Source organism: Tursiops truncatus, chromosome 19, assembly GCF_011762595.2.
Source record: "Tursiops truncatus isolate mTurTru1 chromosome 19, mTurTru1.mat.Y, whole genome shotgun sequence".
Lineage (NCBI taxonomy): Eukaryota > Metazoa > Chordata > Mammalia > Artiodactyla > Delphinidae > Tursiops > Tursiops truncatus.
This window is the reverse complement of record NC_047052.1, coordinates 13866110-13889827: the sequence shown is the minus strand read 5'-3', so window position 1 is coordinate 13889827 and position 23718 is coordinate 13866110. Positions and strand designations below refer to the sequence as shown.

At 40.1% G+C, this 23718-nt stretch overlaps 1 protein-coding gene across 1 annotated transcript in view; it reads left to right on the top strand.

Moving 5' to 3' along the window:
* HYDIN (HYDIN axonemal central pair apparatus protein) overlaps window positions 1-23718 on the top strand; it is a 433086-nt gene that overhangs the window by 232007 nt on the left and 177361 nt on the right. Inside the window, exons 20-23 of the mRNA XM_073796828.1 lie at window positions 11810-12048; window positions 15162-15435; window positions 17268-17411; window positions 21990-22133. Coding sequence (XP_073652929.1) covers window positions 11810-12048; window positions 15162-15435; window positions 17268-17411; window positions 21990-22133 — 801 coding nt within the window. The remainder of the gene's footprint in view (window positions 1-11809; window positions 12049-15161; window positions 15436-17267; window positions 17412-21989; window positions 22134-23718) is intronic.

Sequence of the window (23718 nt, the reverse complement as noted above, 5' to 3'; positions counted from 1 at the left end):
TATATGTAATAATACAAATACATATATGTCTAATTTTACTTATAAAGTTTCTCTGAAAAGCCAGGCAGAAAACAGCAAACAGTGGCTGCCTCTGGGGATGGTAACTAGTGATCACGCACAGGCATGAGAGAGAGAGAGAGAGACTCATTATCCTTGAATCCATTTGAATTTAACACTGTGACGTGTATTATTTATTTTTAAAGAAAAAGCTTCTAAGAAAGAAAGAAACTGGGAATGAATCTGAAGCAAGAGAGCAGAGTTAAAATTAAATGCTCTCTAAAGAGAAGAGTGATCGTATCCTTTTAGAATGAGTTATTTATTCAAGAAATATACGTGTGTCTTCTTGTTACACAAATAACATTTCCTTAACTTCTGTTTATTCTATAAGGATAGAGAAAAAAATCACTGTATGCCACCCTGAAGGTAACCACTATAAAATCTTTGGTGTGCATCTTCCAAAACTTTACTGTGTTTGTGTGTCTGACTGTGTATTCCTACCCCCCACCGTCAAATAATGCTATTTCATTACCAGCTATTTTCATTCAGCAATGTAGTATAGTCAGTTTTGATATGAATTATTAAGGAGTATTCCTGTTCAGATCATTTTCAGTGACTGACTTTATTGCATCATTTGGCTCCACGACTGTTGTTTAACTAACTAATCCCCGACTGATAGGTGGTTTCCAGTTTTTCACCACTGTAAACAATGCTCACATCTTAATTGCTGCTCCCATCTTTAACTGCTTCCTTAGACTAAATACCTAGAAATGCAATTGCTGGGTCAAATGGCATGAACATAACTAAGAGTATTGGTACATCTTTTGATATTATGTCTCAGAAAGTTTGTACCAGTTTGTATCCTACTCACCCTACCCCCATCAGTGTTAAAGAATGTCACCCTCTCCGAGACCCTTGCTAACATTTTGTTTGTTTTACTGAACTGGCAGATGAAAAAAAGTGTTGTATCATTAGTTAAGTCTGTGTTTCTTTGGCTTACTGGTGATGCTGAACATTTTTCATATATTTATTGACCAATAAATAAGTATTTTTAAGCATCTTCCTCATGCCTGGGATGAACTCTGCTAGCTGAAGGGAGAGACATAAAAATGATCTTTCTTCATAAAATCATGAGAATGATCTCTTTCTTCAAAGAGTTTACAGTTTCAAAAAAAAGAAATGGATACAAAAATAACACAGTATTACAGTGTGCTGCTATGTTATATATAAGCACAGAGGAGGAAGTGGCTAATTCTTCCATAAAATTAAAAATGTTCAGAGGTAGGCACATTTGAGTGGAGACTTGAGGCATAAGGAGGAGAAGGACAGGGAAATGGGGTGTACATTTCCAGAGAACAGCATAGTCAGATGCAGTGATGATGTACAGCACACTCGGGAAGATCTGGTGTGGCTGAAACCGAGGGTGTGTGTTGGAAATTGACAGTGCCTGGGAAGTAAGCCTGGAAAAGTGCATTGGGGCCCTCTAACAAAGGATTTGGAACAAATCCTCCAGGCCATAGGTTCTTATCTGGTGCACCAGTCTTGATTGCAGGCTGCCTTTGTTTCAAACAGAAAAGATGAGAAACACCCACCATGTTTGGGGGTCCATGAACCCTGGAAATTATATGTAAAGTTTGGGTTATGTGTGTGTGGGGTGTGTGTGTGTGTGTGTGTGTACTTTTTCTATGGAGGGGTTCCATAGCTTTCTCAAAGGGGAAAAAAATTCAGCACCACTGGTCCAGACACTGGAGAGCCATCCAGAATTTCCAGCAAGAGAGGCATAGGATCAGGCCTGTGAAAGAGATTCCTGTCAACTAGATTGGGGAGGGTGCAAGCAGGAAGGAGAACTGGACGTGAGGTTTTGAATGATAACGTTAATAATAACCACCAATTATTGAGTATTTACTTTGTGGTAGACAAAGTACTAGGTGCTTGGCACCCATTTTATTTCCTCTTCAAGTAATACATTTAACAGATGAGAAAACTGAAACCTAGATTTTAAAAATTAATACAGAGCCACCTGGCTACAAATGGGCAGAGTCCACAGTTGACCGACAGGTCTCCATGTGACTTTAAAGCCCCCTCTTTTAATGATGACCCTCTCTGCTTCTCTTATAAAGCTCCAGCATCATTTCTTTTGTACTTCATCTCCTAACGTTCAGTTAATTATTTTAAGCAGCAAAGTGACTCACTTCAGGGCAGAGAACCATATGACTACAGATATCATTTAGAGGACAAAAAAGAGAAAGGCCTCAGTGACTGTTCATTGTTCTTGTTCCACAAAGAATTGGTCATCTGCTGAGATAATAGTATAAATCCAGAGAAATCCCTGACTCTGCACCTTGGTTCCTGTTGTCATTTGTGTCCTCTCATTCCATGGAAGGAAATTCCTGCAGATTTCAACTGGCAAGCGAGTCATTTTAGAGAAAAGGGCACAGTGCTGTTTTCTTCAAGCTTCATAGTCATTAGCACTGCAGGATAGGAGGTCTGCCTGAGTGTATTTGCTCTCGTTTACTGTTGAAACGACATGTGCAAACACTTTTGTCTTTTATGGCAAATATTAAGTACATGATAGGGTAATTTATAAAAGCTCTGACTGTTTTACCTTGACTGTTTTACCTTGGGACCTGATCACTGCCTAGGTGTGCTAATGCTCTATTGTCAAATAAAAAGCAAATGTTAGCCTTAGATATGTGTACCCTCATATCTAAGGAGGAGGGTTTAACACTTATCACCAGTGGGCATGGAATTCTGAATTGCAAAAGATCACAATTTTTCCATCCTTTGCACAGTCATATGCACATACACAAACCAACCTCCTGTATGTGTTGTTCATGGGCTACTGGAATGACTCAGGCATTCTAGCCCCAATTCATAGAAAAAACAGAGGCAGCTGTTGCTGAAATTTTGGTAGAAGGCTTAGGAAAGCTAATTTTTTTCATCTTTGGAATGCTGTATTAGTTTTCTATTGCTACATAAACAATTACTCCAAACTTAGTGGCTTAATACAATACAAATGTATTACCTCAGTTTCCATGGGTCAGAAGTCCAGACATGACTTGGCTGGATCCTGCCTTTAGGATCTCAGAAGGCTGAGATCGAGATGCTGACTGAGCTGCATTCCCTTCTGGAGGCTTGACTAGGGAAAGATCCACTTCTAGGCCCCCTCAGGTTTGGCAAAGTTTGTTTTCTCTCAGTTGAATAACTGAGGCCCCATTTTCTTGCTAGCTGTCAGCCAGGGACTGCTGTCAGCCATCAAGCCCCCCACAGTTCCCCACCATGTACCCCTTCCATAGACCCTCACATGCTTGGAATCTCCTCATTAGGAAGAGCCCGATCCCTTCTAAGGGCTCTGTGTTCCGGCGTAAGTCAGGAACACTGGGGTAATCTCTCCGTCTGCAAAATCCCCTCACAGCAGTGCCTAGACTAGCGTTTGATTTAATAACTAGGAGAAGATAATCGGACACCAGGAGATGGAGTAGGAGTAGCCATCTTATACTTCTGCGTACTGTAAACCCTTATGAGATGCTTCTCTTCTGGCAAGAGTATTGTATGTTAATGCTTTCTTAGCATCCATCCTTACTGTCTCAGTTTTGTAATATATTTCAGGGACAAATACTATTGAGCCCATAATTGTGTCATGTGGGACATTTCAGCTCTTGGTAAAATGATGACAATAGCTGTCATTTATGGAGACTTACTGTGTGCCAGACACTATTCTGAGTTTTATATGCATCACCTCATTTAACCATCAACTCTATGCAGAAGGTGCAGTCAGTCTCATGAGCTGCAGGTGGGAGAGCTGAGGCTGGACACGGTTAAGTGACATGCCCAATGTCCAACAGCTGCAATGTGGCAGATCTGGGACTCAAACCACAATGTCTCTTTTCCTTTAGAGCCTTCCTTCCTAACCTATCAGTCGTTGTCTTGCTGTATTGTTATTTTGAAAGGGTTACCAAATGTTCTCCATAGCTATGATTATCATTCATCCATCCCTCCTTTAGTCAAATTTGCCATCTAATAACATAAAATGTCACATAGGCCAAGTCCTCCCTAAAAACAAAGGATACCCCTAAAAGCCAAATACCAAAGAGACATAAGGTGAGAGTGGTTTAGAGCCTGACTTTTGGTAAGGATAGTCCAGTACCTTAGCAGCTGGCATTTTATTTTTTTTTATTATTATTTTTTAATATATATATTTATTTGGCTTCACTGGGTCTTAGTTGCAGCACATGGGATCCTCGTTGCCATGTGCGGGATCTTTTTTTTTTTTTTTTTTAGTTGCAGCATGCGAGATCTTTAGTTGCCGCATGTGGGATCTTGTAGTTGTGGCATGTGGGATCTTTAGTTGCGGCATATGAACTCTTAGTTGCGGCATGTGGGATCTAGTTCCATGACCAGGGATCGAACCCAGGCCCCCTGCATTGGGGGTGCGGAGTCTTAGCCACTGGACCACCAGGGAAGTCCCAGCAGCTGGCATTTTAATGTGCCTTGTTCTTGGATTCTAGGATGTACTTTGCTGCCTGGTTTTATGCCAAACATTGATTAATAAGCTTCATCAAAAAGAAAACTGACCACTTCAGCCCTGGAGAGCAACTTCAGGTCTTCTTTCCGGAACAGCCAACCCATGTCAGCAGGAATCAGAATAGAAATGGTACCCAACCGTTGAAAACTAATGTCCCCAGACTTGAAATAGCACTTAGGCTGGTGACACCCTCTCTTTATTGTAGACAGAGGGTTGACCTGTGCTACTGGCTAGACGAGGAAAATAAATAGTTAGAACAGGAAAGCTGACGTTGCCAATACCCTCTTTTGAAAGGCATTTGTTTTTTTGATAAAAGAAGGACAAAAATGGCATTGACTTATGTTTTGATTGTAAGCTGAACCTCATAAATGAGTAAAACTGTGTAGAGTGTTCAAAGGCCATATATTTGGGAAGAAGGGCCAACAGAATGAGATGATCCTGCCTAGAACGTTTTTATTATATCTTCTAGCTGCCCCTCCATTTGTCCTAACAGCAGATAGATATGAACTCCAGGCCTGCAATTCCCATAGAAGTTGAAATACCAAATTATACTCCTACTTCTGTGTTCTGATAGAGTGAACTCTTCACCTTCCAAAAGCTGAGTTGGGGGAAGACTTAAGGACGTGACAGTATACGGAACCAACAAGGTAGCTAGAGCAGAGAGTAGCTAGCAGTTCACCACGCCTGTCCTCCTTTACTCTTGGGCCAGAGCAGATGACATTTCCCAGCCTCCTTTGGAGTTAGGTGTGGCTGCGTGACTGAGCTCTGGCCAGTGGAAGTGAGCGGAAGTGATGTGTGCCACTTCCAGGCTTGTGCATAAAACCTTGGCATATGACCCTCCATTCTCTTATTGGCCAGGCAGATGTCAGTGTCCACACTGGCTTAGAAGCCATGAATTAATAAACATGTCAGTATCTGTTTAGCTGGGGCCCTTGAATGCCTGAATGGAACAGAAGCCCGTCCTCACTCCTGCCACCACCTGGAATGCATGTGAGCCAGAAATAAGCTTCTGTATTATTAAGCCATTGAGTATCAGGAATCTTTCCATTATAGCAGCTGGCATTACTTTATCTAAAATAATAGCCTAAAATGATTACTGTATGTCTTTCAAAGTCAATCAGGACATTAAAATTTAAATTCTAAAAGCCGTCTAGAAATGCAAAAGATTACATCAAATGTTGTGATTCTATTGTTCTATAGGAAATTAAACAAATATCTAACTTAGCAATTATATTTCAGCATTTTTTTTTCTTTCACTGGCTATATAAACCAGTCTCTGTATTCTCCTTGGAACCAGCTTTATTATCTACTGATTTTTTTCATTAAAGAGAGAAATCTTTGACAAAATAAAATAAAAGCCTAGAATAAAAACAACTGAAAGTAAGACAGATAGTTCTAAGTAAAGAGAAGGGCTAGTTACTCAAGCATGGGAAATCTATTTCCATGTATTACTTTGATTATGTAGGTCAGACTGAAAATGATACGTCAGAGATTCCTATTTACTGTAATAAAAACTCCAATGAAATGATGCTATAATGACTCACTTAAAAATATCTATAGGAAGTTGCATTTGCATTTATAGCCCTTTAGAACTCACTTTTGTGTTATTTTCTGTGGTTAATATGTTAAAGGATATTAGTATTTTCACTTTGGGACTGTGTCTTAGTTCAGGCTGCTATAACAAAGTACCACTAGGCTGGATCAGACTGAAGACTGATAACTTCTCACTGTATCCTCACATGACAGAGAGCAGAGCAGAGGAAGTGAGTCTTTCATGACTCTTAACAAGGATACTAATCCGGGTCATGAGGGCTCCACCTCACGACCTCATCTAACTCTCATTACCTCCCAAAGGCCTCACCTCCTGGTACCATCACATTGAGGATAGGGTTTCAACATTAATTCGGGAGGAACACAAACATTCAGTTCATAACATTCCATCCTGGCCCCTCCAAATTGATGTCCTTCTCACATGCAAAATACATGCATTCCATCCCAACAGTCCCAGCAGTCTTAACTTATTCCAGTATCAACTCTAGAGTCTCATCTAAATATCAATTAAATCAGGTATGAGTGAGACTCAAGGTACGTTCATCCTGAGGTAAAATTCCTCTCTAGCTGTGAACCTGTGAAACCAAACAAGTTATGTGCTTTGTGAGCTGTTTAGGTGAAATGGATATATTTTACATATGCAAAGGGCATGAATTTGGGGGGCCTGGGGCAGAATGTCAGGAACTGAATGTTTGTCTTCCTCCAAAATTCATATGCTGAAACCCTACCCTCCAATGTGATGGTGTTAGGAGGTGGGGCCTTTGGGAGGTAATTAGGATTAGATGAGGTCACAAGGGTAGAGTCCTCATGATGGGGTTAGTGCCCTACTAAGGGTCAGAAGATAGCTTGCTTCCTCTGCTCTGCTCTCTTCCATGTGAGGATACAAGGAAAAGGCAACAGTCTTCAGTCTGAAAGAGGGCTCTCAGCAGAATTCAACCATGCTGGCACTCTGATCTCAGACTTAGAGCCTCTGGAATTGTGAGAAACAAATTTCTGTAGTTTATAAGCCACCCAGTCAGTCTACGGTACTTTTTTATAGCAGTCCCAGCTCACTAAGACAGATATTGGTGCTGAGAGTGGGTACTGCTGTAACAGATGCCTACAAATGTGACAGTGGCTTTGGAACTGGGAAATGGGTCGAGGCTATGAGTTTTGTTTTTTGTTTCTAATTTTTTTTATTAAAGTATAGTTGATTTACAGTGTCATGTAAGTTTCAGGTATACAGCACAGCGATTCAGTTTATATATATATATATATATATATATATATATATATATTTATTCTTTGTCAGGTTCTTTTCCCTTGTACGTTATTACATAATGTTGAGTATAGTTCCCTGTGCTATACAGTAGGTCCTTGTTAGTTATTTTTAAAAAATTTTTATTGGAATATGGTTGATTTACAATGTTGTGTTAGTTTCTGCTGTACAGCAAAGTGAATCAGTTACATATATAAGAGTTTTGAAGTGCATGCCAGAGAACCTTACATTGCTGTGACTGGGCTATCACAGACTGTTTTTGAAAAGTGGATAAATTAAGATGCAAAGAAGTTATTTCTTTGACCCTCAACATGAGCAAAATACAGTGACATTCAATCTTGTAGTTTCTCTTGCCAGTAATAATTGATCTATAGTCCCAAAAATTGAATTTATGAGGATTATTATCTTTTTGTTACTAATATTTTAAGATAAAACTACATACAAATACAGGTTAATGTTCTGGAAAGACAGACTTTGCTTACTGTCTTCTTAATATTTTAGTACTCCACTAGGGCTAATTTACTGTGAGTAGAAAAGTTAGAGAGAAATTTTGGAAAAACAATTTGAGTCATACAAGCATCAACATTTCTTTTGGCAAGTGTCCTCTGAATAGAGAAAATTCTCATACAAATATCTTATCTCAGCCCTAGTTTAACTAGTGTGGTATTTAATGTTTGTTTTCTTTTATATCTGTGTCTCTAGAGATGGCCCATATTAAAAGGTTATGAATAATAACAGGCATCTGGACTTAGAGTTAAACCTATAATTTCCATTAATACCAAAATTAAAATAAAATTTCCACATCATCATTCATCTACATCCTCTTTATAAACAACTTATAATCTTGAGAACTGTTCTTCTGTGCTTTGTTTAATTTATTTGAATTTTAAAATGCAATGTATTTATTCGTTCCCATTCAGACTTTCAAACCAGGAGGAAATAAAATTAGCACTGTGGTCTGTGGAATAGAATTTTCCTCAGTTGTTAATTGGGAAATTGGCATTTGAGTTTAAATCTTAGATTCTCCTTATTTAAGTGCCTGTGAGCCTGTCCCCAAGAGAGTGACCATGCAGGGCCCACTGAACAAATCCAGTCTCTGAATCTGCTTTGGGGCCAGACCTGGATTTTGGTGACATTCCAAAGCACTGCCATCCTGTGAGATTCTGCCTGGCTGAAATTTCTAACTCTTGCCTGCAAATTGCAACATACATTTCTTATTTTCTTATTCAAATTGCAACAACATCTTCTTATTTACAACCATCATCAAGCAGAGCAGCTCTATTCCAAACCCAATCTGTGCTTGTCAGGAAGTTTCTGATCCGCAGCTTTACATTGTACCTGAGCCCTCATAGAGCTACATGTGTTTGTACATTTGCTAGGAGAAATACACCATAGGAACTAAATAGAGGCCGGATAATTCTGGACTGGAGTGCCCTCTCAAATCCAGCCCATAGAGTATATTTTACATCTGTTTTTAAGTTGTTGTTTTCTTCTATGTGCTTTTCTTCAGAGGGCTTGTTCTGAGCTTCCCTACTCAGAAGAATACGGGGAGCCAAGAAAGATTCACAAGGGAGTGATGGGACTCTTCCTCAGTGAAGTGGAGAGTTTGGCTTTGCCTCTCCATTATTATCCTGGAAGTTTCGAAATGATCTGTATACCAGTTCTTTTTTCAGCCTTTTCCCAGTGCATTGTTAGTCATCACTAAATATTTTCTATGAATATTTATCCATATAAATATTTCTGAGTAATTTCTTCCTCAAAACAGGACTGTTAGAAATGATTTAAATGATACAGCAATCAAAATAGGGATATGGTGCTTTGTGTTCATTTTGAGATAATTGTTTATATATAAAATTAGAGTAGAATAAATTTGAATTTTATCAAGCAATAGTATAATACAGTTAGGGGGACTTCCCTGGTGGCGCAGTGGTTAAGAATCCGTCTGCCAGTGCAGGGGACACGGGTTCAAGCCCTGGTCCGGGAAGATCCCACATGCTGTGGAGCGACTAAGCCCGTGCGCCACAGCTACTGAGCCTGTGCTCTGGAGCCTGTGAGCCACAACTAGTGAGCCCACATGCTGCAACTACTGAAGCCTGGGCTCCTACAGCCCACGCTCTGCAACAAGAGAAGCCACTGCAATGAGAAGCCCGCATACCGCAACAAAGAGTAGCCCCCGCTCACCGCAACTAGAGAAAGCCCGCACGCTGCAACGAAGACCCAATGCAGCCAATTAATTAACTAACTAATATATATATATATATATATATATATATATATATATATATATAGTTAGGGATCACACTACCTGAAAATTGTGCTCAATTTCACATTTAGACAGAAAAGAAAATGTGTCTGGAAATTTGTTGTACAGTCAAAGAATTTCAATATCTTCTGCTCTGGAAATGCACCTTGTTCTTTAGATTTCCCTGAGGCACTTTCACCCCAACCTCCTTCTGACTTGCATTTTTGTTGTTTACACGGTGGTCCCTATGAATGTCATTACTATCAGCTTCTTGGGGGCAGGAATGGTGCTTTGGACATTTTTGTGTCTCCCACAACACCTGGACCTTAGAACCACTGAATGTGTATTTGCTATATGTATTGAAAAATCCTAAGAACAATTTGCTTATAAAATTTACAGTTGACTAGGAAGGATAGGAAAAGTAGCTAATAAGTCGAATGTCATAATCAGAATTTTTAAAAATCTCAAAAGGCTGAAAAATGTATAAAAAGAGAAGTAAATAATAAAACCTGAATTCAAAAACACACAAAAAACGCTGAAATTAATAACATAGTAAATGTGTTTAACAGTGAATTACACACAGCTGAAGAAAGAATAATGAACTGGAAGATAGCTCAGAGGAAGTCATCCAAAATGAAGCACAGGCAGAGAAAGAATGGAAAATGCAGATGAAGGCTGAGACAGAGAGGACACACTAGGAAAGTCATACCCATGTGTAATGGAGTAATACAAGGAAAGGAGAAGGAATGAGGCAGAAACAATATCTAAAAACATAATGGCTGAGAATTTTTCAGAAATAAACATATCAAACCACAGATTCTGGAAGTGTAGCAAATTCCAAGCAGGATATACAAATAAACCCATAACTAGAGACATTGTAGTGAACCTGAACTATAATCAATCAAATACAAGGATAAAAATCTTAGAAGCAGCCTGGGAAAATAGATTACCACCAAAGAAACAGAATTATATTTTTAAATTAAATAAGATGCTTATAGCATGAGTCATTTTTTATTATTTGACACTTTAACCAAATTTTCAACTTACTTTGGAGCCATGTGAGGTTTTCTTCTAAAGCTGGATGTAGAATTTGGAGGGCTGTTGAACAAAAGAGGGAGATTTGATTTATTCTATTTAGCTCCAAGGGAGTGGACCAAATACCAGTGTTTGGAAGGTCAAAAACAAACAAACGTATCTCTAATATAAGGAAGACATATCAAATAGTTTGAGTTATTAAAACCAGGGATAAGTTACCTTAGATGATAAATAAGATCTCTAACATCAAAGGATTTGATTAAAAGGCAGATATATGAATTCATTTAACAAATATTTATTAAGCATCTCCTATATACCAGGCATAGTTATAGATCCTAGGGATGTATCAGTGAACAACAATAACAAAAAAGACAAAAATCCCTTCTTTGGAGAGCTTATATGGTAGTGCAAAGAGACAGAAGCATGATAAATCAATCATGCACAATGTTAGAAGATGGTGAATGCTCAGGGGAAAACATAGAGCAGGGTAAAGGGGATCAGGAATACTGGGGGGAAGGCTTGCAACTTAAAATGTGGTGGTCAGAGTAGGCTTCATTGAGAGGTATTGTTTGGTCAAAGACCTTAGGCAGGAAAGAGAGTGAGCTATGAGGATCTAAGCAGTTAAAGGGAACAGGTTGGTGGGAGTCACTTCCAACTCTATAATTTAGTCCTATCACACATTTCAAAATAAGTTTGGAATTTTAGCAAATGAAATTCTATTGATTATGATGAAATAATAGGAACGAAGATGACTTCCTATATTGTGTTTATTAATGAAAGCTGTTCATCCCTACTATAACATCATGGAAACTCTGCATTTGAAAAACATTTCTTTTAAAACTTCCAAATTCCAGGAAGGATGTTGTACCTTCTGTTGGTATCTCAGAATTTGGAGATTAGAGCAGATAATTAGTATAAGCTTGTTAGAGAACTGGGCTGTCGTCTTAAGAAAGAGATGTAAAGAATCTTCACAGCGCATTCAAAAGTAGAATTGTAGGTTTGCTCTTCAGAATCATATTGCTTTTTGAAGAAAAAAAAAGAAAAGCCAACAAACACCCAGCTGCTTTGATTCAAAAAAATAATGTTTGTCTCTGATGTTGAGTTCTGCAGTGCCAGGCATTTGAAATACAGAGGGCTTTGACATGTGCAGAATGAAAAGCCAAGAATATCTTCACTGTTAACTTGCAGTCTTGTGTTACAGGCACACAAAAAGTCCCTCTGGACGGTTGAACCCAAGGAAGGCACAGTTCCCCCAGAAAGTGATGTTGAACTGACACTGACTGCCAACCTGAACGACATACTGACATTCAAAGACACAGTCATTTTGGACTTTGAAAATAGCAACACATACCGGATACCTGTCCAGGCTTCAGGAATTGGCTCCACCATTGTTTCAGATAAGCCCTTTGCACCAGAACTCAATTTGGGAGCACATTTTAGGTAAGGAAATATCATGGACCAAGTTTTATGCATATCACTTATATTCTATAAGCTGAGCATCACTCCTACTTTGGAAAATTATTTTTAAGTAAACAGAGCTAGCCTCGTCAGCCCCCTCCCTTCCCTATCTTCACTTTTCCCCCTCCAGATGGGTTCATCAGCCACAAGAAGACATTTCCTAGTCATAGTTTGGTTACATTCTCCAAGCTGTGTCCCTCTACACTAGAGAAGAGATGGTTCACAGGAAGTATATTCTTCTCTCAAACTTACAGTGGCTTCTCTGTGACAAATTCAGAATCTTGAACATGATTTCTCTTCTTTGATTCCAATATATTGTTAATTCCTCTCCATGAATGTAGAAAATACAAATGGACCTTAGTGATAACCTAAGTAGAGTATAACTAGGAAGGTAAAAATATATTGCAGGGACTTCCCTGCTGGTTCAGCGGTTAAGATTCCGTGCTCCCAATGCAGGGGGCCGCGGTTCGATCCCTGGTCAGGAAACTAGATCCCGCATGCATGCCGCAACTAAGAGCCCATGTGCCACAACTAAAGATCCCATATGTGGCAATGAAGATCCCACGTGCTGCAACTAAAGACCCGGCGCAGCCAAATAAATAAATATTTTTTAAAAATTTTATATTTTTATATATATATATATATATATATATATATATATATATCTCAAATGTATCTTACCAGGTATTGCAAAGCCAGTAATTTTTTTTTTTCGTATATGTTCTCTGCTTGCCTCCCCACCGTAGCACCAGCAACTGAGGTGGTTGTAGTTGGCTCCACCTGATCACTCAGGAAAAGCTAGAGAGTCTAAATATTTAAATAACAGGTGGTACAGTGTAGACATCTCTGAGCAGAACGATCTAAATGTGACTCTAAAAATGTATGGGGTTAGAATACTAACCATGGAGGACATGTGTGAGGGTTTGTTTATGGTTCCTCAGAAGAGTCATGCATTGTCACTAGTTGACGCTCAGGAGCCAGCTGAATTGGTGCCTGTTTGTTTCAGTGCTGTGAACAGATCTCAAGGGGATGCTCCTGCCTTTTGGCCTAAGGCCCTGAAACCAAGATGGACACAGTGTGTTTAGAGATGTACCTGACAAAATACTGTTAGGAACCCTCCCCCCAAACCCATCCATACCTCCTTTCCTCTGCTTCATCTACAAAATATGGCACTTAATTGAAAATACCATAAACCAATAGGAGTTAAGTAATAGGCAAGTGAGATCGTTAATTGCATATGTTTTCAGAGAGGCATCCAATTACAGTTTTTGTGTCAACTAGATACGAAAAATGCTCCTCTCCTCCTATCCATTGACCATATGATAGGGCATTTTGTCATTGCATACTATTCCTGTTTCCAAATTTATTTGTTAAGTGCATTCAAATATAATTATAAAAAACAATATACTGCAAACCAGACTTAATTACATGTTCTCCTTAATCTACAAATAGTGTCAAATGGCCCCAAAGGATATTCTGACACTTGCCTAGAATTGGAGGGATAGCTGATAGTTTTCAACAAATATAGAAGAAACCTGTATCTTTTAGCTGCCAATTTCTGCTCTGCCTAAACGCTGTTGTTCTTCTTTTTGACATAAAATCTTGATGCCAGCAATCTCCAGAAGAATCATCAAAAGCAGGGGTGGGAAAACTGCAGCCCATTGCCTGTTTCTATAAACAAACTGTTATTGGAAGACAGCCACGCCCATTCATGTACATATATTGTCTACAGCTTCTTTCACACTACAGTGGAGAGTTGAGTAGTTGTGATGGACCACGTGTCCCAAAAGGTCTAAAATATTTATTATTCAGTCCTTTACAGGAAAAGTTTGCCAATTTTGGGGGCACAGGGATCTAAAGAAATACCCGTATGCCACCTCTTCTGATGGCATATTTTTGGACAACTCCTTTAAATTTTCAGAGCTTCTGTTTCTTCATCAATAAAATTAATCAATATGCTTAGTATTACTGGGGTGCTATGATGACTGAAGGATACACTGTGAATAAGTGACAGAGACCCTGCCTAGTTTATAAAATAGTATATGTTATTTATTATTTTCCCCAAAACCTACATTTAGCCCTGAAGTCAAACTACAAAGTGAAGACTCCAATGAGCATGCCCCATTGGACATATATTTAGCTAATAATGGTTATACCTGACAACTGGCAAACACTCCTTATTATTTAGCAAGCTTCGACTTGCTTATTAGACATGGTGTCTTTCCAAAGGAGGGACAGATGGGATGAAAACTCAAAGCCCCCAAAAATAAAAAATAAATCTTAAAAGTCCTGAGATGAGTTTTTTCCCTGAAGAGAATATTTTAAAGTAAGCTTATAAATCAGTTTAAAAAAAAAAAAAAACTCAAACAAAAACACATTTGAACCACCTCCAAGATCTTAGAAATTTCAGTGTCTAGCAAAGAGACAGACAATAAAGAGGTCTTTAGTAAATATTTGCAGAATAGATGAATGAATGCATGCATGCATGCATGCGTAGTAGCATCTTTAAAGCACATTAGTCTGAGATAAATGACCAATCCAGGTGGTGTTCTGATGCATTATAGTCCCCTTGACCTTTGGTAAGGTTTAGAGGATATGTGTTGTTTCTCTTTAAAGTTCCCTTCAAATGGAGTCCATCACAAGACATTTAACTAGTTACTAGAAATTTACTCAACACAATTTGAAATATACTTCTCCTTCAGTAGCTGTTTTGCTTTCACTTCTCAGTACCATTTCTCGTAAATTGAAGTGATTTTCACATGAACTGTATCTGTGTGTTATGTGGCAGCTTAACCTGCTGAGAAAGACTGGGGATGGGTGGGCCACTTCCCCACGGCCCCTTTCCTGGTGATGACAACTCAGGGACCAAACTCAAGTCACTGACTCAAGTCTAATGACCCAACGAATAGATGTTACCTTGTCCTAGTAGTTCCTAGCAGTATCACCATTTAGCCTTCCTACATTAAAAAAAAATAATAATGTCTATTTTGTTGCTCACTTTTTAAATACTTCCGGAGGAGTAAATCCCAAGGCTGTGGAGCTGAACGGAACAACTCAAAGCTGAATCCTCTCAATCCTTGCCTCCTCTTTTCCAGCCTGGACACCTGTTATTACCGCTTCAAGTTGACCAACAAGGGACGTCGGGTCCAACAGTTGTTCTGGATGAATGAAGATTTCTGTCCCCAAGAAAAGCTGGGTAAGAAGAGACTGGCTAAGAAGAGGAGTGCTAAGAGCCACTGCCAATCCCAGTGCTCCCGGGCACCCAGGGATCCTCAAAGCCCCGTGTTTCAACTCCACCCCATCAGGATGGAGCTGTACCCAGGCCAGACGATTGACGTGTTACTTGAAGGCTATTCTGCCACTCCCAGGGTAAGAGGACACACATTTAGAAGCTATTATTCTCCTAAATAAATCTTTGCTCTATTTCTTAGGAGAGTCCCTTGACATTTATCTGAAGAAAGGCTGTGGTTTCTCAAGGATTGCATACAGCACTGAGTTACCATGGCAGCACCCATTGCATTCAAGGTTCAGCTCTGCTGAGTTTTCTGTTTCTACAGCTACCATGAACCCAGTCTTAAAATACTGTTTAAAGCAGGTTCTCATCCCCAGAGTCAACAGAGCCAGCAAGTCTCTGGTAGAGGGACATCCACTGTCCGGCCAAAGCTAAGCCTCTGATCAATACTTAGCAGTATTCACTTAATATTTATTTTTAAGAAAATGTTTTTCTTAAAATTTCTCGGCTGCCTCTCCTATCCAGGTATTGGGATATCCTTAGTTCCTTCCCTCTCAGCTTGACTCAACAGCATCACATTTATAATCATCATCTTTTTATGTATCAATGAAAGAGCTGCATTTATCTTCAGCAACTCTGATGTTCTGCTCTTATTCACATTATCACCATTCTGCTTAAGACATTTAGGCAGATCCAACCATGTGTCTGTTTATTCCTATTCCCTCATGGAGGCTGGAAACCGTTAACAACCTAAAAGAAAGACTTCTGAAATCACTTACAAGCCTCTTCACAAAGGCAGACTTTGTGAATGAGAAATGATGGTTACCTGAGCTCCTGCTGGTGTCACCAAATTAGGATGTGATGCTGAACTTTATCCTCATGAAAATAGGAAACAGTAAGAAATTGCCTCCCAGCAGACGAGACAGGAAAGCTGGTTCCCTGCTTAGTTCCTCGAGGGTCATGGATGGCACTTTGCTTCACTTACGTTGTTTCTTCACAGAACATTTTCAGGAAAAACACATCCTTAGTTTAAAAAAGAAGGTTATTTCCCATTATGGAGTGTATAATATGTTTTTTCTCTCTGTTACTGAGGGGTTCAGCCAACTTTCACTGAGTATGTACCACATGACACACACCATGCTAGGCACCAAGGATGCAAAGATGAATAGAATGCAGACCCTCATCTCAAGACACTGACAGTCTGTTGCAGGCATGTTTACAGTGTTGTTCTCAACAGTTGACTGTATTTTAAAGGCATTAAATCTGAGCTGCTGGAGTTCTAAATTCAGTTGCAGCTTTACTAAAATCTCCCCTGTATTCCAAGTTCTGCTACATAATTGAGAAGACTTGAATTCATTAACATCTGACACCTGAGCAATCTTCAATAAAGGCTATTCATGTTATAAATTCACTTTGAGTCCTTTCTACTCTATAAAAATCTAAGGCTCTTAGGTCCAAAGAAGTGTTATTACCGTACACGATTTTTAAATATTCAAATGTGAAAGGCGAAATTTTTCCAGCCAGCTTCCAACTACCTTGATAAGAAATTGTGTGTAACTACCATTGAATATTTTTGTTCAACTGTAGTTGAGTTACAATGTCGTGTTAGTTTCAGGTGTACAGCACAGTGATAGCCCATGAAGGATTTTTATCTGCATCTTCCATCACTGTCTTGTGTATCCAGTCCCTAACAGCCCTGATAAATCTTCCATAAGTACACTGGATGAGCTGAATGTAAATTGATTGTGTCCTCAGGGACAGTCAGCAGTAGACACAGGACCCATCCTGGACACATCTAACCAATCAGACTTTGTGTGACAGAGACCCATCCCTGACATGCACTGCTCAGAAAAATGTGTTCCTCCCTGGTGTCCCCAGGCAGATAGTTGAGAATCATTTTGCTGATTGTTGAGAATTAGGTCTTCCAAGCTATAGAGGTTCCACAAACGCTGGTATATCTTGTCTGCAGATAGTCAAAGAAAAGCTGGTGTGCCACACCATCATCGGGACACAAAAGGGGAAGAGCCTGGTGATGACGGTGAACATCATCTGTGAGTTCGTGGCACCGTTCATCCAGCTCTCCACCAAGCAACTCGTATACCGACTGGAGAAGGTCAGTGGGGCTGTGTTGGGGAGGGCCGGGTGCTCCAGCTAGGGGTGCGCATGTTCACGCTTTCATTTTGGAAGCTAAATTAATGGGAATCCTGTTACACCCACACCCAGCCAATGTTTTTTAAGCTTCAGAGGCCAATACACATTCAACTAAAAATTCTGAATCTAAACCTACATTCTTTTGAAAAGTGAATTGCCATAGAAATTCTACTTCCATCATCCCTGATGTATAAGACCAAAGTGAAGGGGTATTCCAGTGCACTGAAAATGTATTTCAGCCCATCATTTTACTCTAACTAGGTAAAATAAACATCACAGTATAGAAATGGTTGGAGAAGAATTATTGATAATTACAGTAACCAGTAAGAATAGCTGCCACTATTGATTGGTACGTGCTGGGCATTGAGCCATGTTCATTACATACATTTTCCCATTTGTCCCTCACAGCAATCTCTGCAGGAGCTTCTCTTTCCCATGATACACAGGAGGAAACTGAGACACAAGTTAAGCTATTTTGTAGATCACCTAACACTGCTTGGGAATAAACAACTTAAACTATTTGATTCACATTCTTTGATGTATATGCCCATAACTGTCTATAACTTTATGCGCCGTTAAGGGTGAGTGGTAAGTGGGGGAGGCCCAGAACAGGGGAGAGATGGGGATGACTGCTGCTCAGGGCAGTGGGCTGGGTGGTGAAGAGGAGGGGAAATATCACAGCAGGACTTGACCTACTCCTAGGCAGGTTTCCAGCAGAGAATTATTTACTGTTCAGGACAGGTATGTGTGGAACATTTCCTCTAGGTCAAGGGCTGTGTGGGTGCTAAAAATCTGACATAGTCACAACTAAGAGACTGGTTGAGATTACAAACTGTCAACAAACTATTAAAATTTAATTGTTTAAATTATAATTCTAAACAGCGCTATGAAGAAGAGGTATAAGTTGCAGTGAGAGTATGTATCAGGAGACGTGACCTTATTTGTACATGAGGTCATAGATGGCTTCCTTGAGCAAATGCCTCAAGTTGGGACTGGGAGGACAAATAGAAGTCGATCTGGTGACAAGTGGGGGAGAGAGAGGTAGGGAACAGCATATGCCAAGGGCCTGAGTCACGAGAGAGCTTGGTCAGCATAAAACCTGAAGGGCCACCTCAGACAGAGATTATGCCAAGAATGACAATGAAGTCCATCTAGAGAAGTGGGCAGGGGCCAGGTGTGTGTGGCATGACTGGGACACATGTTGTGAACTTCGGGTTTTGTTTTGGGTGACCATTGGAGGGCTTCAGGGAAGGGAGTGACATGGTCAGATGTATTCATTGAAACAGTCACGCTGGCTACGGAGTGGAGTATTTATCAACACCTACCATGTGCCAGGCACTGTGTCGGGTCGTAGAGATACAACAGTGAGAATATTCCCTCCGTGATGAACTTCACAACCAACTGGGAAGACCAAGCATTAAGGAAGATCCCGTGGTGTGATCTGTGCTGTCACACGAAAGGACTGGGTGTGGCAGTGCCTAACCGGTCATCAAACCAGGGTTCCTTCTGTTAACGGAGGCTAGCAAGAGAATGTTCAAGACCATTTGTTCTGGTGCATTCTATATATATTGTTCATATTAAATAAATATCTGTCGAACACCCACCATGGATAAGGTGCTCTGCCAGAAGATGAATAAGGGAACTTATAGACTAGTACAGGAGGTGAGATGTACAAGTTCAATTCAAATCAACAAATAATTTTTGAGCACCTGCAGTGTATTAGGCAGTAAAGACACAGCAAAAACCCTAACCTAACAAACTGGTGGGGAATGTAGACACTGAAGAAGTAGGATAAAGGTTTCAGTTACAGGATGCTAAACTAACTGTGACAATCTCCATGAGACATATAAAAAGAAAATACTACCAGAATTCCTTCTACAGTTGTTAAGCTTTCATTGCTGTTTTAAATTCTTCCTTTTTCAAGTAATCAGGAAAGATATTTACTGGCAACAGCTGTGCCAAAGTTGGTTGCATCATATTCTCTCTAAATGTAGCCATTCAGAGAACATTCAGTGAAGATTTATTGAATAGCTATTCTGTGCAAGACATTACAGTATATGATAAATATGCAGCTTAGTTTCCTATTAGATTTTTTTTTCCAAAGTACATAAACACTCATAAAAATGTGTGGGTAGTGTTCCTTTTCCTCTGTTTATATTCTTTTTTTTTTTTAAAAAAAAAAGCATATTCTTGTTTAAATGTATACTGTTTGAATTTATCACTAGAATAAAATAGCAAATATTTTGAATATGACAGTGACTTGTTGAATTTAAAGAATGAATTCAGTCATTACGCCCTATTTGTTTTTGTCCTTCTCTCCTTCCTCCCAAATATCGCAAGTTTGAAATCTGTCCTACTACTGTATTCTTCATTGTTCATTTCCTGCTCACATTTCACTCCATATCAGGGACAATGAAGAAATGCGACTTCATTACCCAGGGTGTGCAGGAGACCTGTCTTGGTACACCCAATTATCCATTCTGTCTCCTTGTTTTTGGCTCAGGGCAGTGTATCTGATTTGGTACCTTAGACTTTAATGATACCAAGCCTGCCTATGGGAAGAATTTTTCTATAACCGTTTCCTCAGATTTGATCTGCTCTATAACTATTGTACCGTTCAGAAGCCACGGTACTATTGTACCGTTCAGAAGAGATAAAACCACATCTCTGTGGAATTGAAAAGGTCAATTGAAACTAGCAGTCAGTTTGCTTCATGAAGTCCAGAAGCAAATCCTGTCTTCTGATATTTGGCGAGACAAGCCAGAGAGAAAGGGTCATTTTAAAATAGAACGGGTTCTCTGTCCCTCGGCTCTTTCTCATCACTAACCTCTAAATGGTCTCTTGCCAAAACCAACGGAGTGTGGCTTCTTCACTTCAAAGCTACCTGCAGTGACACAGCAGCCTGGGGGGAAGGTCGAAAGTGCTGCTTCATCCCTCTCCAAACGGTAGTATGAAATCTGCAAGTGCAAGGTGAACCCAGTACCTATATTACCATGTTAGAGGGAAGGGAACAGTGGCAGCTTCTCGTCGTAAGTGCCAGACCGAACCTCCGAAAAAACTTTGGGAGTGCCCAAGGGGCTAATGAGGTACAACCGAGGCAGGTGGCTCAAGCCAACTTTATGGACTGAATGTCTGTGTCCCCCAAAAATTCATACACCAAAGCCCTAATTCCGTATATGATCATGTTGTAAGTGGGGGCTTTGGGAAGGGATAGGGTCGTGGAGGTGGAGCCCTCATGAATGGGATTAGTGCCCTTATAAGAAAAGACAAGAGAGGTGATCTTTCTCTCAGGCATGTGAGGACACAGTGAGAAGACAGCTATCTACAAACCAAGAAGTGGGCTCTCACCAGACACTGGATGTGCTGGCACCTTGATCTTGGACTCCCCAGCCTCCAGAACTATGAGCCGTCAATGGCTGTTGTTTAAACCACTCAGTCTGTGATATTTGTTATAGCAGCCTGAACTGACTAAGACACATGGACACTGGTCACCCAAGCTCACTCAGAGCCAGTGGCTCCAGGAACCACAGTGGAAGAAAGACTATGCTGGACAAAGAAGCAGAGGCAGAGCAAAGCATGGAATCAGGAGGACTTAACTGAAATTGGAACAGGGAGAAAAGCAAATCAAAACAAATAGGTCTGGGAAAAATAGGCTAGAGTTGTTGGAAGAGCGAGGGAATGGGAGGGAGATTCTTTTTGGAGGCCAGAGACTGAGGTTTCCGGTCACTTCCTAGTGATATTAAAGGACCCCCTTTCCAAGGCACACAATGAACAATGTGGATCCCAATGTCAGAGTGAGAAAAATCCAGTCTGACCGGAAACTTCCAGCTTAAGATCCATTTATGATGTTTTCTACTGCTGAAAAATGAAATTTGATCTAACAGAGTGAACCATGCTTCTAAATCAACTCTCCCAGTGTTATCAAGAAAATTTTCAGGAAATAGTTATGAGCGTTTGTCAATATAGCAAGATAAATATATTTGCAAATTGGGTATTTTAAGCATGAAAAGAATATTGTGAAAGGAAAAAATGTTTTATTCACTGTAATGATACATGGGTTCTTCCATAACATATCATTCATTTATTAAACTTTGTTTTATGATGCTGTGGAAACTTCTGTAGTAACAGTTCTACCCAGAGGCATGGCTGATATAGGTTTTTTTAAACCAGGCAACAAGAAAGTAAGAAAATCTAATCTGTTTTCTGGCTTAAGTAGGATCTCTTCTAGTGAAATGGATACATAGATACATAGAAAATATCTATACATATATCTACATCTATATTAATCCCTCGTAGAGATTTAGATAAATCATTTGGAATGTATGGTGGACTACTGAGAAGTGAACCTATATAATATATAGATATAAATTATCTATATCTTGATAGATAGATGACAGATATAATATAAATCCATACATCTATAGATATAAATAGAGAGAATGCTAATTCTGCTGTTAACAATGAATATCAGACATTTGTTGCTAAAGGCTTACTGTGTTTACCATAAGCTGGTTTGTTTCCTCTTTTCTCTTTTTTGCAGAAACCTAACACTATCCTGGAACCTGATTACCAGCCCTTGGTCATGAAGAACATTTCCAACCTGCCTGTGAACGTGTTGCTCTCAACAAGTGGACCCTTCTTTATCTGCAAGGCTGATAAATCCCCACTGCCCTCAATTCCTGAGGTAACTGGACAGAGGGTGTCCTAACTCCTAGGGGGGTGCTGCGTGTGTGATAAAAGAAGAGAATAGTACTGGTACACTGCCTAATTTCAGTCGAGAAAAATATAAAGAATCCAGGAAACAGAGAGGAAAAATCTAAAATGAGTCATAATATCAATAAATTCTGATATCAATTGATAGGAAAACCATTATTTACAATGTGAGAGCTTCTTGCTCATTATTATGACCCTTTCCTTCCTGCCCATTATAACGAAGCTCAACTTTAGAAAACAGTGACTTCCCACTAATGAGAGGAAAGATCTTTTAATCCCCCTCAAGTCTGACTAAAACTCAAATTTGACCAAAACTCAAAGCCCCAACCCTAAACCAGCCAGCCCATCTCCAGATAGTGAGAAATGTGAACCAGGCTGAAGCAGGAGGCTGTGAGCTCCCCTGGCCACCAGTCTGGGGCAGGATGCAGTGTTCTCTGAACATTCCCACAAGATCATCCCCGTGATCCTTGGCTGGGCATGAGCACACCAGTGGGAATGGCTGGGCCCTGGGGCAGGTGGCACTGCAGAGCGGCAGGGAAGGAGGATTGAAGGAGAGACCAGCCCCACACCCCATGGTGTTCGGCCTCCCAGTCCAGGGAGATAGCTAATGGAGAAGTGATATAGAGGAGGAAGTGAGGGCAGGCAGCAATCGCAGGATCTCAGAAGAGGGAGCCTGGGACTTAAGGACATCTGCTATGAGCCACACTTGGGGAGACGGATCTTTGTGGAAGATGGGGGATAGAGCCACTGGGTGAGAGCGTGTTGCAGACAGTACTGCACTGCTACCCTCCCCTGCCCTTCCTTCCTCACTGATTCTTTAGTGGGTCTCATTCAAACATGATTTGGGGGAAAAAAATAGCTAAGATCTTTGAACAGAGAAATAAAAGGAGGAGATGATCATAAGCAAGAGGCAGTTGAAAACCTCCTGCAAGGGAACCTATGCCAGGAAGGAAACCCACAGTACAAACAGGGAGTTCTCTACAGTCTCACAGAAATTACAGGTGATATGACCTGTCTTTAAAAAGAGCTCAGGGACAAGATAAAAGTGTTCAAAGAGGAGATGAAGAGTGAACTCAAGAGCAGAGGAAAACAAATGGATGAGAAAATGAAAATTCAGGTATGAGCAGCTTTCTCTGTCTGGGTGGGAGGTTAGACCCACTCTTGTCCCTCCTGAAATGTTAATAAAAGTAGAAATGTTCAACAGGAAAGACACCCAGAGCAATAAAATAAAAGGGGAAGACGAGGGTATAACCAAATAATGAGAGATTTAAACAAATTCTAGAAGATAGAATGAGGAAGGGAGTGGGTGGACAAAAAGGCATAAAGACCTGAAGCATGGAAAATTCACCAGTGAGGCTGCAAAGAAGTGGGAGTCATTCAGCCCAAGTAGCCTGGGCTTAGAGGCAACGAGTGGAGCAGAGGGCTGAAAACAGAGGGATTCTGTCTGTGCACCAGCCTGCTGTCCCTGCTGACCCCACTCAAAAGACATGGGCAGCTGACTCTTATCCCAAGACATAAAGATAAATGCTCTTCCCCAGAGAAACTCATCAAAACGT